This window comes from Meriones unguiculatus, chromosome 8, assembly GCF_030254825.1.
Source record: "Meriones unguiculatus strain TT.TT164.6M chromosome 8, Bangor_MerUng_6.1, whole genome shotgun sequence".
Taxonomy (NCBI): domain Eukaryota; kingdom Metazoa; phylum Chordata; class Mammalia; order Rodentia; family Muridae; genus Meriones; species Meriones unguiculatus.
Genome location: NC_083356.1, coordinates 56476832 through 56490594, shown reverse-complemented (window position 1 = coordinate 56490594; position 13763 = coordinate 56476832). Strand labels below are relative to the sequence as shown.

At 36.9% G+C, this 13763-nt stretch overlaps 1 protein-coding gene across 1 annotated transcript in view; it reads left to right on the top strand.

Moving 5' to 3' along the window:
• Positions 1-13763, top strand: part of Pkhd1l1 (PKHD1 like 1) — a 155001-nt gene that overhangs the window by 127577 nt on the left and 13661 nt on the right. Inside the window, exons 64-70 of the mRNA XM_060389478.1 lie at positions 2084-2232; positions 2306-2428; positions 2921-3032; positions 3109-3225; positions 5261-5426; positions 11033-11265; positions 11437-11604. Coding sequence (XP_060245461.1) covers positions 2084-2232; positions 2306-2428; positions 2921-3032; positions 3109-3225; positions 5261-5426; positions 11033-11265; positions 11437-11604 — 1068 coding nt within the window. The remainder of the gene's footprint in view (positions 1-2083; positions 2233-2305; positions 2429-2920; positions 3033-3108; positions 3226-5260; positions 5427-11032; positions 11266-11436; positions 11605-13763) is intronic.

The window sequence follows — 13763 nt, the reverse complement described above, 5'->3', positions numbered from 1 at the left end:
TGTGTCTTTCTGGTCCTGGGATACCTCACTCAGAATGATCTTTTCTAGATCCAACCATTAAGTCTCCTTCTCTTTCTTCTCTTTTCTCATGAGATTTGGGGATATCCTTTCTGTAAAATCTTTCTCTGATTTGTTAGTCTTCCCCTTAAATAAACCTCATTTTCAAACATGGGTGCTTCCCTGTACAAACTAACTTTACCTTCATTGTTTGGGATTAAAGGGTGTACTAAGGGCATGTCTGCATTCCAGACAAACCACACAGACCTGGAGGGTCTTTTAATATGATCAGAGCATCCATGTTGCTGGATTAAATTCTTCTACAGTATAATAATACATAAACACATTTTTTACTGATTGTTGATTAATATCATTAAATGAACATGTTTATAAATAAGTTTACAGTTTGTAGAGATGGCTCAACAGTGAAGAGCCTACTCTTCCAGAGGGCTCAGGTTCAATTCCCACTCACATGGCAGCTCACAACTGTCTGTAGCTCCAGTTCCAGGGTATTTGATACTTCCTTTTGGCTTCTGTGGACATGAGGCACACAGTTGATATATGTTCAGGGAAAACACCCACTTACAGAAAGTAAAACAAATCATTCAGGTGAATGAAACAAAGCCAGGAATCTTCAAAAATTAATAAGGCTTTATTTATAACAATGAAAATATAAAGCACCAAAGAGGGAAGGGTGTTGAAGTTTCTGCAAAGTTTGTCAGTTTATCCAGTACATCCCAGTCATGGACTGAAGTATAGGCAAGGGGATGGTAGCCTACGTGATTCCAGACCTGGGGCTATCTTCTTCAAGAAGCTGACCATGCAGAAACGACAAATGTGAACAGATTCTTCTGGGGAGACAAAATCAAGCCAAACCCAGAAAGACCAGAAGCAGAAGGCAAAACCCAAAGCATTATGAATAAGGAAAGTGAATGAAAAATAGGAGGAATCAGATATCAGTGGACCTTAATGAGTCAGCATCCTTAGCGAAACTTAGGAAGGAAGGTGAGAATAGTGGTTTTTTTTCCATTTTTTTTATTAATTACACTTTATTTACCTTGTATCCCAGCTGTAGCCCCCTTCCTCATTTTCTTCTAATCCTACCTTCCCTCCCTCATTTCCTCCCATGCCCCTCTCCAAGTCCACTGATAGGGGAGGTCCTCCTTCCCTTCCTTCTGACCCTAGGTATAGTGTTTTCAATGTATTTAGGTCATTGATCCAATTTGGCTTTAAGCAAGACTTTCATTAACATCTTCTACCATATCAGTAATGAATATAGTGGGTTTTTTTAATAGAAGAATTTGTAAGCTACCTTGTTTTGGTTTATTTGATTTGATTTTAAGATGATCCTGAATTAGAGATTAAATCTGTTTACATTCATTGAAACTGGGTTCTAAGAGATTAAACAGCTCTCCCTAGATCATGTATACATCAACCCAAAAATACATTTAATAAACACTACCTCTGAAATTGGTGATGGATGAGGCAAACATGGTTTCTTCTCTTCTGAAGCTAACATTCTATCAGGAGAAAGGGATAATTCATAAAAAAATCAAGTGGTAAAAATGTATTTGCAATAGAAGTGGACAAAATGTTATTTTGGATCAGGTGTTCAGTTACTGCCTTTTAAGAAAGTGACTCTTGAAAATATGTTCAGAAAACGAAAGTAACAGGAGATAAATTTTTACACATGTAAATCATATTTCAAGCTTACACTTGTTTTGATCTAAAGCCTATGCTCTTTTAAGTAAAATCCATACTTGTTTTAAATTGGTACAGTAATTAGAGGAGTTCATAGTACAAATGGCTATACAATTTTCAAGAGGTGGATAATTATTCTGGGTAATAAAAGGCAAATTAGACAAAGGTAATGCCAAGCAAAATGAACCATGAATAGTAGATCCATTGAATAGGAGATCCATTAATGGATCTCCATTAAAATTTTTTACATTAGAAAATACATTTATATATATTTATATATATATATACACACACATTAATACATATTATCTTTAACCAATAGTGATGATTAAAACTATAAAACACCCCTTGTAATATTGTCTCTGGTTCCATATTTTCTTCCAAGGTCAAGCTAATCCCATGGAAAACTGGTTTAACAATGAAGCCCATGGGGGTTTGTATGGTGTCTACATGAACCAGGATGGCCTTCCTGGCTGTTCTCTTATACAAGGATTTACCATTTGGAACTGCTGGGACTATGGAATTTATTTTCAGGTAAACATGTTTGATAGCTTGTTTTCTCTTATGCTCCTTTTTAGCACCATCTAAACTACAGCTTTCATTACAGACCACAGAGAGTATGCACATCCGTAATGTAACCCTGGTGAACAATGGGATGGCCATTTTTTCAATGATCTACATGCCACCATCCGTGTCTCACAAAACTTCCAGTAAAACAGTAATAATTAAGGTAAGAAGTGAATAAAGAGAAAGGGTGACACTGAGGAAATTAAAAGTATTAAGTATCTAATAAGAATAACCTCCTTGGTGTCTCTTTGAGACCATGCACATGCCCTTTGCCCTTACCATTCTGCCTTCTGTTCTCACCCTTCTAATTAATGTAATCTGTGACAGGTCACTGCATTTGAAGCATCAGATATGCCAATAATACTCCCTCCACTTTATATTTCTTATATTTCTAGAAATGTCTGTATCATCACAGAAACAGAATATTTTATTTAATATAATTGTCTGCATGTTTGCCTTCCTGCTTTCAGCTGAGTCTCGTTCCTGTTGGTGTCAGCAGTCTCAACTTTTTCTTTTTTAATCTTTGTTTAATAAAGAGTCTGTTTCTGATACTTTTGTTAGTTTGGGTTTTTTTGTTACAATACAGTTTAGTATTATTATGTTTCAATTAGGAAGAGTGAGCATTAATACCATCTTATTTGGATATTTTTGATAGAGCTCATTAATTGTTGGAAGTAGCCCTGCATTTAACTGCTCTGATATCTTAAGTAATGACAATCCTGAGGTAGAACTTACCTCTGCACACCGAAGTTCCAGACCGCCATCAGGTAAAATTTAGAGTAGTGACACTGGTTTGAATGTATGTGCATGTGCAATTGTTAACTTATTTCCTTTTACTAAAAGGTGGGAGAAGTGGGATTTGTTGGCCAACATTTGCTTCAGCTCATAACATGGCACCTCGGAAGCCCCACGCTGGGATCATGAGTTACAATGCTATCAGTGGCCTTATGGATGTCTCAGGCAAGTTTAAATATAGCCTTTCACAAATCTATTCAATTTTTGTGGAAATATGTAAATCACCTATTGATTAATAATACTACATTGTCAGTAGATGTATTTAAGTTGATTCCTATAGTAATCTGCTGAATATGTTTTAACATGACAACAAAAACTCAGATTTCAAAATCCTGTTCAATGATGGTTCCTTAGTGAAATCAATACATGTATGTGTGTGTTGTATGTGTATAAGGTATTTATACATGTTAGTATGTGGGTATGCATGAAGACTCTTGTGAAGGCCAGAGAAGGATGTTTCTCATCCTTTATCATTCACTGTGTTATTTCCTTGAGACATAAAAGCTCATTGTTTTGGCTGAGCTGGCTAGCTAGCAGGTTCACAAGACCTTCTTGTCTGTGACCCCTCAAGACATGCACAGCCAGACTTGGCCATTTGCTTAGGTACTAAGGATTCAAACTGAAGTTTTCATACTTGCAGAACCACCACTTTTACCCGTTGAGCCATCTCCCTAGACCCCTAATTTTTACATATTGAAGAATGAAACTTAATATTTCTTCAAGAAGAACAGAAAAACACTGGCATAGTAATTTAATATTAATTTGCACAATTTGCAAAAGGTTCTTTCTGTTGCTTCTAGGACCCTAACCAACAAGTTGAGTCATGTAATGCTGCCCCTGAGTCTGTGTATGCATACTTCTTTCCCAGTTCACTATAGTAGAGACAACAATACTCCATCAGCCCTAGGAGTCATCTAAATTCATTAGTTTATCACAGTATATCTCAGGGCCACTTCCTGTGCCAATTGTTTAGATCAGGTTCCCTAGAAGTAGAATAAGAAGTGGAATTCTTTGAAAAGTGCCTTCTTGAAAGTTTGCTCTCAGGAGAAAGGGCATAAAGGAGAAAGTCTAGGAGAGGGGAAAGAGCTACATGAGGATATGGGTTCACTGGGTCCAGTTTCCACCTGATCTTTCAGAGAGCTGTGGCAGCCAAATATTACCCAATATTTTCCCCAGGAGTCTTTCCTATCTCCTTTTGATCAAGCCTGGCTATACCTGTATCAACAGCGATGAGGAGTGTCTAATTTTTAAGGCAAGGGATCTCATACACAATCAAGAGAAATTCTTTAGAAATGATACAGCTCTTAATGGTCTTTAGCCCACACAGAAGGAGCTAGAGTAGAGCCCACTAGTCTAATAAAAATCTAGAAAAGACACAAACTGAGTCTACCACTGCATCTTATCTCTATACATCTATGTTATTATTCGTGCAAAGAATTTCTTAAGACAAAAATATTTAATAAGAGTAGTAGAAAAACTTATTTAAGAATTTTAGAAATGACCTTTGAGTTACTGGATTTTAAATATATTTTAAGAGTGTCTTTTATTTAATCCATATGGCACATAACATATAAAGAGGCCAAAATAAAAACAATTAATTCTTGCTGCATAACAAATTACCCTGAAAACTTAAGAGTTTTAAACAATTTATTAGCTCACAATTAGTAAATTTGCAATTGGGACTTTCTTAAGCCAAGACATTCTTTAGCTATTGTCCCCTAGATTTTTTCATTAAGTGTCTACTAGTTTACAGGATGTACTCTGGCTGGTTAGGCAGAATTAGCATTACTTCCTGCTATAGAATTTTCTGCCTGTTTACTGTTGCTGACCACTAGCTATGGTGATGGGAGTGATCGAGCCACTGGCTTACTTATATATTGAATGTCATGACGCTCCAAGAAGCATAAAGATTTCTGGTCCTAATAGAAAATCATTCTCCAGATTTCTTCTTATGCTGTATATTATATTGTCCTATTATTTAGACAAATTGTCATGGCCAAATTGAGAGAAAATGTGAGAGAGAATTACCCAGACACTGAGTTGCAATCCTCAACCACAAATAATGGAAGGTGCTTTTTGCCAGACCAACCCAGGATTCTATGTTCAAGGCTTTGAGAACGAATATGTTGGATAAAATCATTCTGGCCTTAACTCTTTCTCCAGTAAAGGATAATTATTTTTTCTGTTGTTCATGTTTTAGGTTCAACATTTGTTGGGTTTAAGGATGTTTGTTCAGGAGAAACTAATGTGATATTCATTACTAATCCTTTAAATGAAGATTTACAGCATCCAATCCATGTGAAGAATGTACAACTGGTTGACACTATTGAACAATCCAAAGTATTTATACATAGACCTGACATAAGGTATCATTATGAAAACTCATTATTTGTTTTCTTTATTAACTTTCTGTTCTATGCCCCCTGTTAGACATCTGAACAGGTTACTACATTAAAAATAACTGTTACTATCTAGAAACAGTAGTATTCATGGACATTCAGACTTTAAAACAGTAAATTTAAACATTCTTTGTTGTTTTTAAAGCTGAGCTTTACTGTAAGTGTTCTCACATTATTTTTCATGCCAACAGGAACATCATCATTAAATGAAAAGCACAGGGATGCAGATTTCATCTGCTTTCTCTGGTACTCTTTCTCCATCCCTCAGCATAAAGAAATAAGAGACATCTTCCTATCACTTTTTTTAATTATATTTTTTTTACCCGTTTTTTTCCAAATATCCTGTCACAGGCCCTCTGAAAATGTGCTTGGTAACTACACATCAGTTATTCTAATCACAGAAATTATAGTTATAAAGAAACTTGGAACTGAGACTTTTTCTTATTTATTTATTTGTTTGTTTGTTTATTGTAATTCATTAACTTTGTACCCCAGCTCTAACCCCCTCCATCTCCTCCCAGCCTTACCCACCCTCCCTCTTCTCTCCATATGCCCCTTCTCTAGTTCACTGACCCTGGCCTATCAAGTCTCATTAGGGCTGGCTCCATCATCTTCCTCTGTGGCCTGGCAAGGCTGCACTCCCCAAGGGGAGCTGATCAAAGAGCCAGCTACTGGGTTCATGTCAGAAGCAGCGCCTGTACCCCTTACTAGGGAACACACTTGGAAACTGAGCAGGGGGTCTAGGACCTGTCCATGCATGGTCCTTGGTTGAAATGTCAGTCTCTCCAGGCCCCCTGGGCCCAGGTTTTTTGGCTCTGGTGGTCTCCTTGTGCAGTTCCTGTCCCCTCCAGGTCTTTTTTTTTTTTTTTTTTTTTTCAATGCAGTTTATTCAGGAACCTTGAACAATCATCTGACCCTGGGGAAAGCCAGCCCACAGCTTAAATAGCCTCTGGGTAGCCAACCCCAACGTGCCACGTGAGCAATGCAGATAGGTCCACATACATGGAAGCAAGCCAGATCCTCAGCCTTATCCAAATGTAGAGTTGTTTGTGACAGAGAGCACTCACCATCGGGAAGGTGGAAGGCGGAAACCAGCTCCATCTTTAAGGCGCAGCATTACGCAGCTCTCTACAGTTCCCCCTTTTTGTTTTAGACGCTTCAGGCAAGAGTAGAGGTCTGATCTCTGATATTAGAAATAAATTGGGACTTTGTACTGATGTTCATTTAGGTGTCATCCACCCAAAGAGCATCAGACCCGTCTGATACCTTTTTCTCAGAGGCGGGACCTGGGGCATCAACCCACATGCAATCAGACTTGCTCTTCTCTGGGTCGAAAGCGGCTGACCCTGTGCTTAGCCTCGCATCCTGAGCATAACATTTTAGCTCCCATGCTTGGGGAGACTGTCCTGCTTCAATGGCTGTAAAGGCCTGAATGGTCATGGCTGCATTACGCTGTTGTGAGACTCTAATCTTGCATATATACCACAGGCAAACCAAGGAGACCAACACCAGAAGGCCTGCTAACGCTCCCATGCCCGCCCATTCCTTCAGATGATTCATGGCTGCAGCAATCCATGATGATAATCCTGTGGCTAGTCCTGTGTCCACTCTGGTAGAATTTACCGTGACAATGGCCACTCTCAGCTGCTCCATCGTAGTATCGAATTCTCCAGTCCAATTACCTAAAATATACCTAGACAATTGTTTAGACAGATTTGCAGCACAGGAAAAATCCCTCCAGGTCTTTTTATCTCCCTCTTTTCCATAAGGTTTCCTACACTCTGCCTAAAGTTTGGTTACGAGTCTCAGTATCCTCTTCCATACCCTAATGGGAAGTCTCTCAGAGGCCCCTTGTGGAAGGCTCCTGTCCTGTTCCTTGTCTTCTCCTACTTCCAAGGTTCCTATCAAAATACCAACACAATATTTTTACAGACCTTGAAAGAACAATTCTCAATTTCATATGAAAAGAAAAAAAAACAGAATAGCTAAAACAATCCTGTACAGTAAAAGAACTTCTGGAGGTATCTCTATCCCTGATGTCAAGCTGTACTATAAAGCAACAGTAATAAAACAGCATGATACAGGAATAGAAACAGAATGGTGGATCAATAGAATCAAACAGAAGACCCAGAAATAAACCCACAAACCTATGGAAACTTAATTTTTGACAAAGAAACCAAAATTACACAATGGAAAAAAGACAGCATCTTCAACAAATGGTGCTGTTATCAACATTTGGAAAAATGTTGGTCATCAACATTTAGAAAAATGCAAATAGACTCATATTTATCACCCTGCACAAAAGTAAAGTCCAAGTGGATCAAAGACCTCAACATAAAACCAGGAACTGAGACTTTTCCTAATCATTAAGTGCCACAGCATTTCCAGAAAATTATTCTATAGATGTGAGTTCATAGAATAATCTAGTCAACTCCTGATAATTTTATATGATGTATAGAACAGGAATTTAGGTATAAAACAGTAGTCAAGAAAAAAAAAAATTCTGTCAGACGTACTTGGCCAGCTTATGAAGAATAAAAGGAACAGTGCTTCATAACTGGATAGGCCTATCCCCCAGAAAACCAGTGTTCTATAAGTAGCTCAACTTCACACAATTTGATGTTGATGACAGCCCAATATTTATTTGTTTAATCATAATTACACTATGGTTGTTTTATTCAATGGAGCTACTTCCCATTAAATAATTAACATTTGCTTATTTAGTGGTCATTGAAGCCTTTGGATTTCATGAATAGTTTTAGTGTCTAGGTCGTGAAGATTATATTGTGATTTTAGTTGCCATTCCTTTAGTTTTCTTTCTATTGAAAAACGTTGGCAATTTCCAGATGTTCCTTGCCAAGCAGTGCACTCAGCCTTCAAAAGCGAAGACACAGACGCCCTTTTTACATTGTAATTACAGAGATCATAGCGCTTTCTTTTTACATTTGTGATTATAGAAATCCATGCAATACAAATTGTTATCATCACTCTTTCAATCTAGGAAAAATAATTGACTGTTTCTGGAGAAAAAGGTTGCCCTACCCAACTCACCTTGAGGTAGCAAAGTCTCTTCAATGCAGTTCATTTTCCAAGACATTGCATAGGATCAGAACTAAGTTTTTCTGAAGAGCACAGGCAGGCACCTCTATGCTGTTTCTCTTCCTCCATTTTGAAAAGTGTCCTTCCATAACTCACCCAAAAATCCACTATGTTTGAGGCTCTTGGGAACCTGAATGAAGATATGGCACATAGCCACTCAGTTTGAGTCCCTCAGCACTTTCCTTACAGATTTGTTTACAAAAGAACACTACAACTACACATACTTGAATATAAGGAACACTTGAACCATTAAAATATTTATCAAAATTGTCCCAAGCATGTGATTAAAGAAATAACTGATAACATTTCTCCAACAACAAAATAAAACCAGAGACATATTAGCTTTCACATAATAGATCCAAGCTTTCATCTACTGTATTATTGCTATAACTCTAAGATGAAATATATTTCTTCAGTGTACATCATAACAACTCTAAGTACACAGTATATGATCTGAATGTGTAGTACATTGCATATTCAGCAGCTTTCATTATTACAGCTGAAGACAATCAATTAACACAACAGGCACCTGAAAATGAAGCCAATGTATCATTTTAGGTTGAACTGTGTGAGACACTTACAAGATAATTACCTAAAGAATAGTTTCCATTATATAACAGAATTGTAACAATCCAACTTTGTGTATGTACATATAGACAAGGGACTATAACAATATATAGCAGCCTTCAACTACCAAAGAGTCTTAAGATAACAGGTAGGAAGATGAAATAGGCAACTATTATTAAATATTTATATTATTTTATAGTAAGTAGTAATTTATCATGTGTAGAGACAAGAATGGTGAGAACATTAACAAAGACTACCTGGCCAACATGGAGATGTCCATCGTATTATAACAGAATAGACATCCGTCTGCTGTATAGAGAAATGTTAGCATATTGCAAACAACACATAAAAGTCAAATCTATAATTACACAAAATATGGAATGCCAACATGGAGTTTAAGTATATATCCCACAAATAATAATGAACCAAAAAAATACCATGAAAAAATTTCTCTTTACTTCTCTGCAGAGGAATATGGAATGGCAGAGAAACACTTAAAGAAATGCTCAACCTCATTAGCCATTAGGGAAATGCAAATCAAAACGACCCTGAGATTTCACCTTACACCCATCAGAATGGCCAAGATGAAAAACTCAAGTGACAACACATGCTGGAGAGGTTGTGGAGAAAGGGGAACCGTCCTCCATTGCTGGTGGGAATGTAAACTGGTACAATCACTTTGGAAGTCAATCTGGCGCTTTCTCAGACAATTAGGAATAGTGCTTCCTCAAGACCCAGCTGTACCACTGCTAGACATATACCCAAAATTTGCTCAAGTACACAATAAGGACATTTGCTCAACCATGTTTGTAGCAGCTTTATTTGTAATAGCCAGAACCTGGAAACAACCCAGATGTCCATCAATGGAGGAATGGGTACAGAAATTGTGGTATTTTTACACAATGGAATACTACTCAGCAATCAAAAAAAGAGGAAATCATGAAATTTGCAGGCAAATGGTGGGATCTAGAAAAGATAATTCTGAGTGAAGTATCCCTGAAGGAGAAAGACAAACATGGAATATACTCGCTTATATAGACCTATAAGATATGATAAACATAATGAAATCTATACACCTAAAGAAGATAATCAAGAAAGTAGACACGGGGTATGATGATCAATCCTCATTTAGAAAGACAAATGGGATATGCATTGAACGTATGACAGGAGTCTACCGCAGAAAGCATCGGAAAGACTCTATCTAGCAGTTTTCCAAAGTAGATACTAAGACTCATAACCAAACCTTCGGGAGAGTGCAGGGAATCATATGAAAGAAGGGGAGTTTGATTTGGAAAGGATAGAAGCTCCACAAGGACCAAACATATCTGGGCACAGGGTCTTTTCTGAGATGGACACTCAACCAAAGACCATGAGAGGATAAAACCTAGAATCTCTGCTCAGATGTGACCCGTGATAGCTCAGTAATCAATTGGTTTCCCATAGTAAGGGGAACAAGGACTATTTCTAACAGGAACTCATTGACTGGCTCTTTGACCTCCCCACCTCCCAAGGGAGGAGCAGTACTGTTAGGCCACAGAGGAGGACTTTGCAGCCAGTCCTGAAAGTACCTGACAAAACGGAGTCATATGAAAGGGGAGGAGGTCCTCCCCTATCAGTGGACTTGGAAAGGGGCAGGGAGGAGATGAGGGAGGGAGGGTGGAATTGGGGAGGGAATGAGGGATACAGCTGGGATACAGAATTAACAAAATGAAACTAATGAGAAAAATAAAATTAAAAAAAAAAGTTAAAAAAAAGAAAAAAACAAAACAAAACAAAACGCAGGAGACCATAAAAAAAAATTCTCTTTACAATGCTAATTGTGTAGGCTACTTTGTTCCACTAGAAATTCTTTTTGAAATAAGACTCAATCAATGACCTCAGTGATTCATTTTGCTTTTTCTTCCCAGTAAAGTGAATCCATCTGATTGTGTGGACATGGTTTGTGATGCCAAAAGAAAATCTTTTCTTAGAGACCTGGATGGTTCATTTCTGGGGAATTCTGGGTCAGTGATCCCTCAAGCAGAGTATGAGTGGGATGGAAACAGCCAACTGGGAATTGGAGACTATAGAATTCCTAAGGCAATGCTTACATTCTTGAATGGAAGTAGAATTCCTGTCACAGAGAAAGCACCTTATAAAGGTTGGTTGGATATTATTAAACCTCAAGTTTATGAATCAAAAATTTTTTTTCAAGAATTCAGTGATGAACTTGTAACTTGTAGGTTCTGTTTATTGATCTTATATACAAAATAAGAAGAAATTTTGCAGAGATTTTTTATCATTTCTAAACTATTAATACACATGTTTATAGGCATTATTAGAGATGAAACCTGTAAATACATCCCAGAGTGGCAAAGCTATCAGTGTTCTGGAATGGAGTATGCAATGATGGTTATAGAAAGCCTGGATTCTGACTCAGAGACAAGAAGAATTTCTCCAGTGGCTATCATGAGCAATGGTTATGTTGATCTCATTAATGGTAAGCATTCATTGCAAATGAACCTGAGGTAGCAAAGCACTTACTAAATGCATAAAACTATCTGTAAAAATAGTTACATATAAAGTGGCAAATATAAACAATTCTTTGTCTTCCATATTTAAGAATTTTCTAGGTGCAAGGGTGAGCTTTGACTTTTTAGCAGTTCTTCACCCAAGAAAGCCAGGACATTTATTTCATATAGAGTATTTGAAGGAAGAAGAAGAGATGAAGAAGAGGCAAAGAAGGAAAAGAAAGAGAAAAGTTATGCCTGTAATGATTGTCACACTTTATTGATAAGGATGCATAAATATTTTAAAGAAAAAGTTTGGCCTAAACATCTTCAAAAATACACATTGCCTTATGTAAATTAAAAGGAAGCTTGACAATTCAGAATACTTAAGAAGGGTATTTTGGGACTCTTGACTTTACTCTAAAATCTTTGAACATATTTTGCAGCTAATGGGGGCTGTTTTTATAAACACATAGCTTATTCGTTTGACTTTTGAGAATAATTCATGAAAGTCCTAGGTCTAGGCTTCTCCCATTATGGTCCTCAATTGCCAGAATAAAAATGGGAAGGAAATGGTTTCCATAGAGTTTCAGATTGACTTTGGAGACCAATAATTTTTCAATTATTAAGATTAATTTCTAAAAGGTACCAAAAACACAGGACATATAATTATTGTGCATCCCCAAAACAGTGCTTTGGCTCATGTTACTCTTTCTGGAAGCTTAACACTGAGGGGGCACAGAGCCTGGACCACACAGATTTCCATGCCCTGGCTGTGCCATAATGTGGTGTCAAAAACATTCTAGGAGTCAACTAAGTGGCCATTCTCTCACAAAATCTACTTTTTAAAAACCTGTGAAAGAAACCACAGTACTAAATTAGATAAATTTGAAAGTTCCACGGTTTTCTGGCTTTCCTCACTCAGTTTCCGTAGCTAGCAATCAATGTCAAATACTGCCTTTTAGGTTTGCAAAACAGAGGTTATGGGAATAATTTTAAAGAAGTCAGTGAATAATGATGGAGTGGTAGAGAAGTTATCAAATTATTCTGTTTTTGTGATGGATAGATGTCCTTATATTTATTTATTTTTCTTCTTCTGAAAGGAAGTATAAGTTTTCCACTTACTACAGTGATATATTGTTTCTCTTATAAATAAGGTAAAGTTCAACAGTGTTGATCAATTTTAAAAAGTGTTAAGTAGATGATACTTGGTGAAAAAATCATGAAAGTGTTATGAAAATTATGTAGGCTTGGGGAAAAATTACTCACAAAAAATTACTATCACTAATTTTTTTCAAGTCTTAATGCTAAATTTTGTTTTTAATAATTGGCTTTTTAGCTTTAAATTTTTTATTTTATGCACGGATATTTCTTTATGTTTGTTTTTAAAATCCACAAAGAAAATATATTTAAAGTAGGGTTTATGTTTTGTGTGCTAAGGGATGAGGTTATATTCTCATTGATATTTAGAAGTTCATATTTATTCAAAATTTGATTGAAATTCAGTTATAAATATTAATAAGGCTTCTAAGTGAGCCAGACATTTCAGCAAACTTAATGAAAAAATATGTCAGGAGGTTTTTGTCAGTCATATCTCATGTTGTTTTTATTGAAATAGAGAAGCTTGCTGTGAAAGCCACGCTGTACTCATTCTGAACATGTCTAGATGCAAGTAGAAAACCATCTGCTGTGCTTCAGCTTTCTAGAATATGTGCTTGAAGATAGAGTGTGCTCACATGATTTTAGCTCATTAATCACATTAACTCTCCAGGGGTGCCTATGCCACTGGCTAACAAAAATTTACAATTACTATTATTATAAGAAAAGAATAAAGACTTGAAGCAAACAAAGCTGTTAGCTGGGCCTTATGGTACAGGCTCAATGAGGATCTGGTTGCAGAGTGAGTGCAAAGCTAAAACGGATGGCTTGGTGAAATTCTGCCTCAAAACCTATATGAAGGATTACGGAAACAGTTTGGAGGGAGGATTCATACCTTGCATACAAGAGCCCTTAGGTTCAATTCCCAAAACTCCCCCAAGTCAAATGGGTTGTGAAATGTATGGATTGACTAATAAGCAAATGTGCAATGACCACAAACTTTGATGAGTCTTGTTCAGGAATACAAATGTCCATTCTTTGTTGGTAGGCT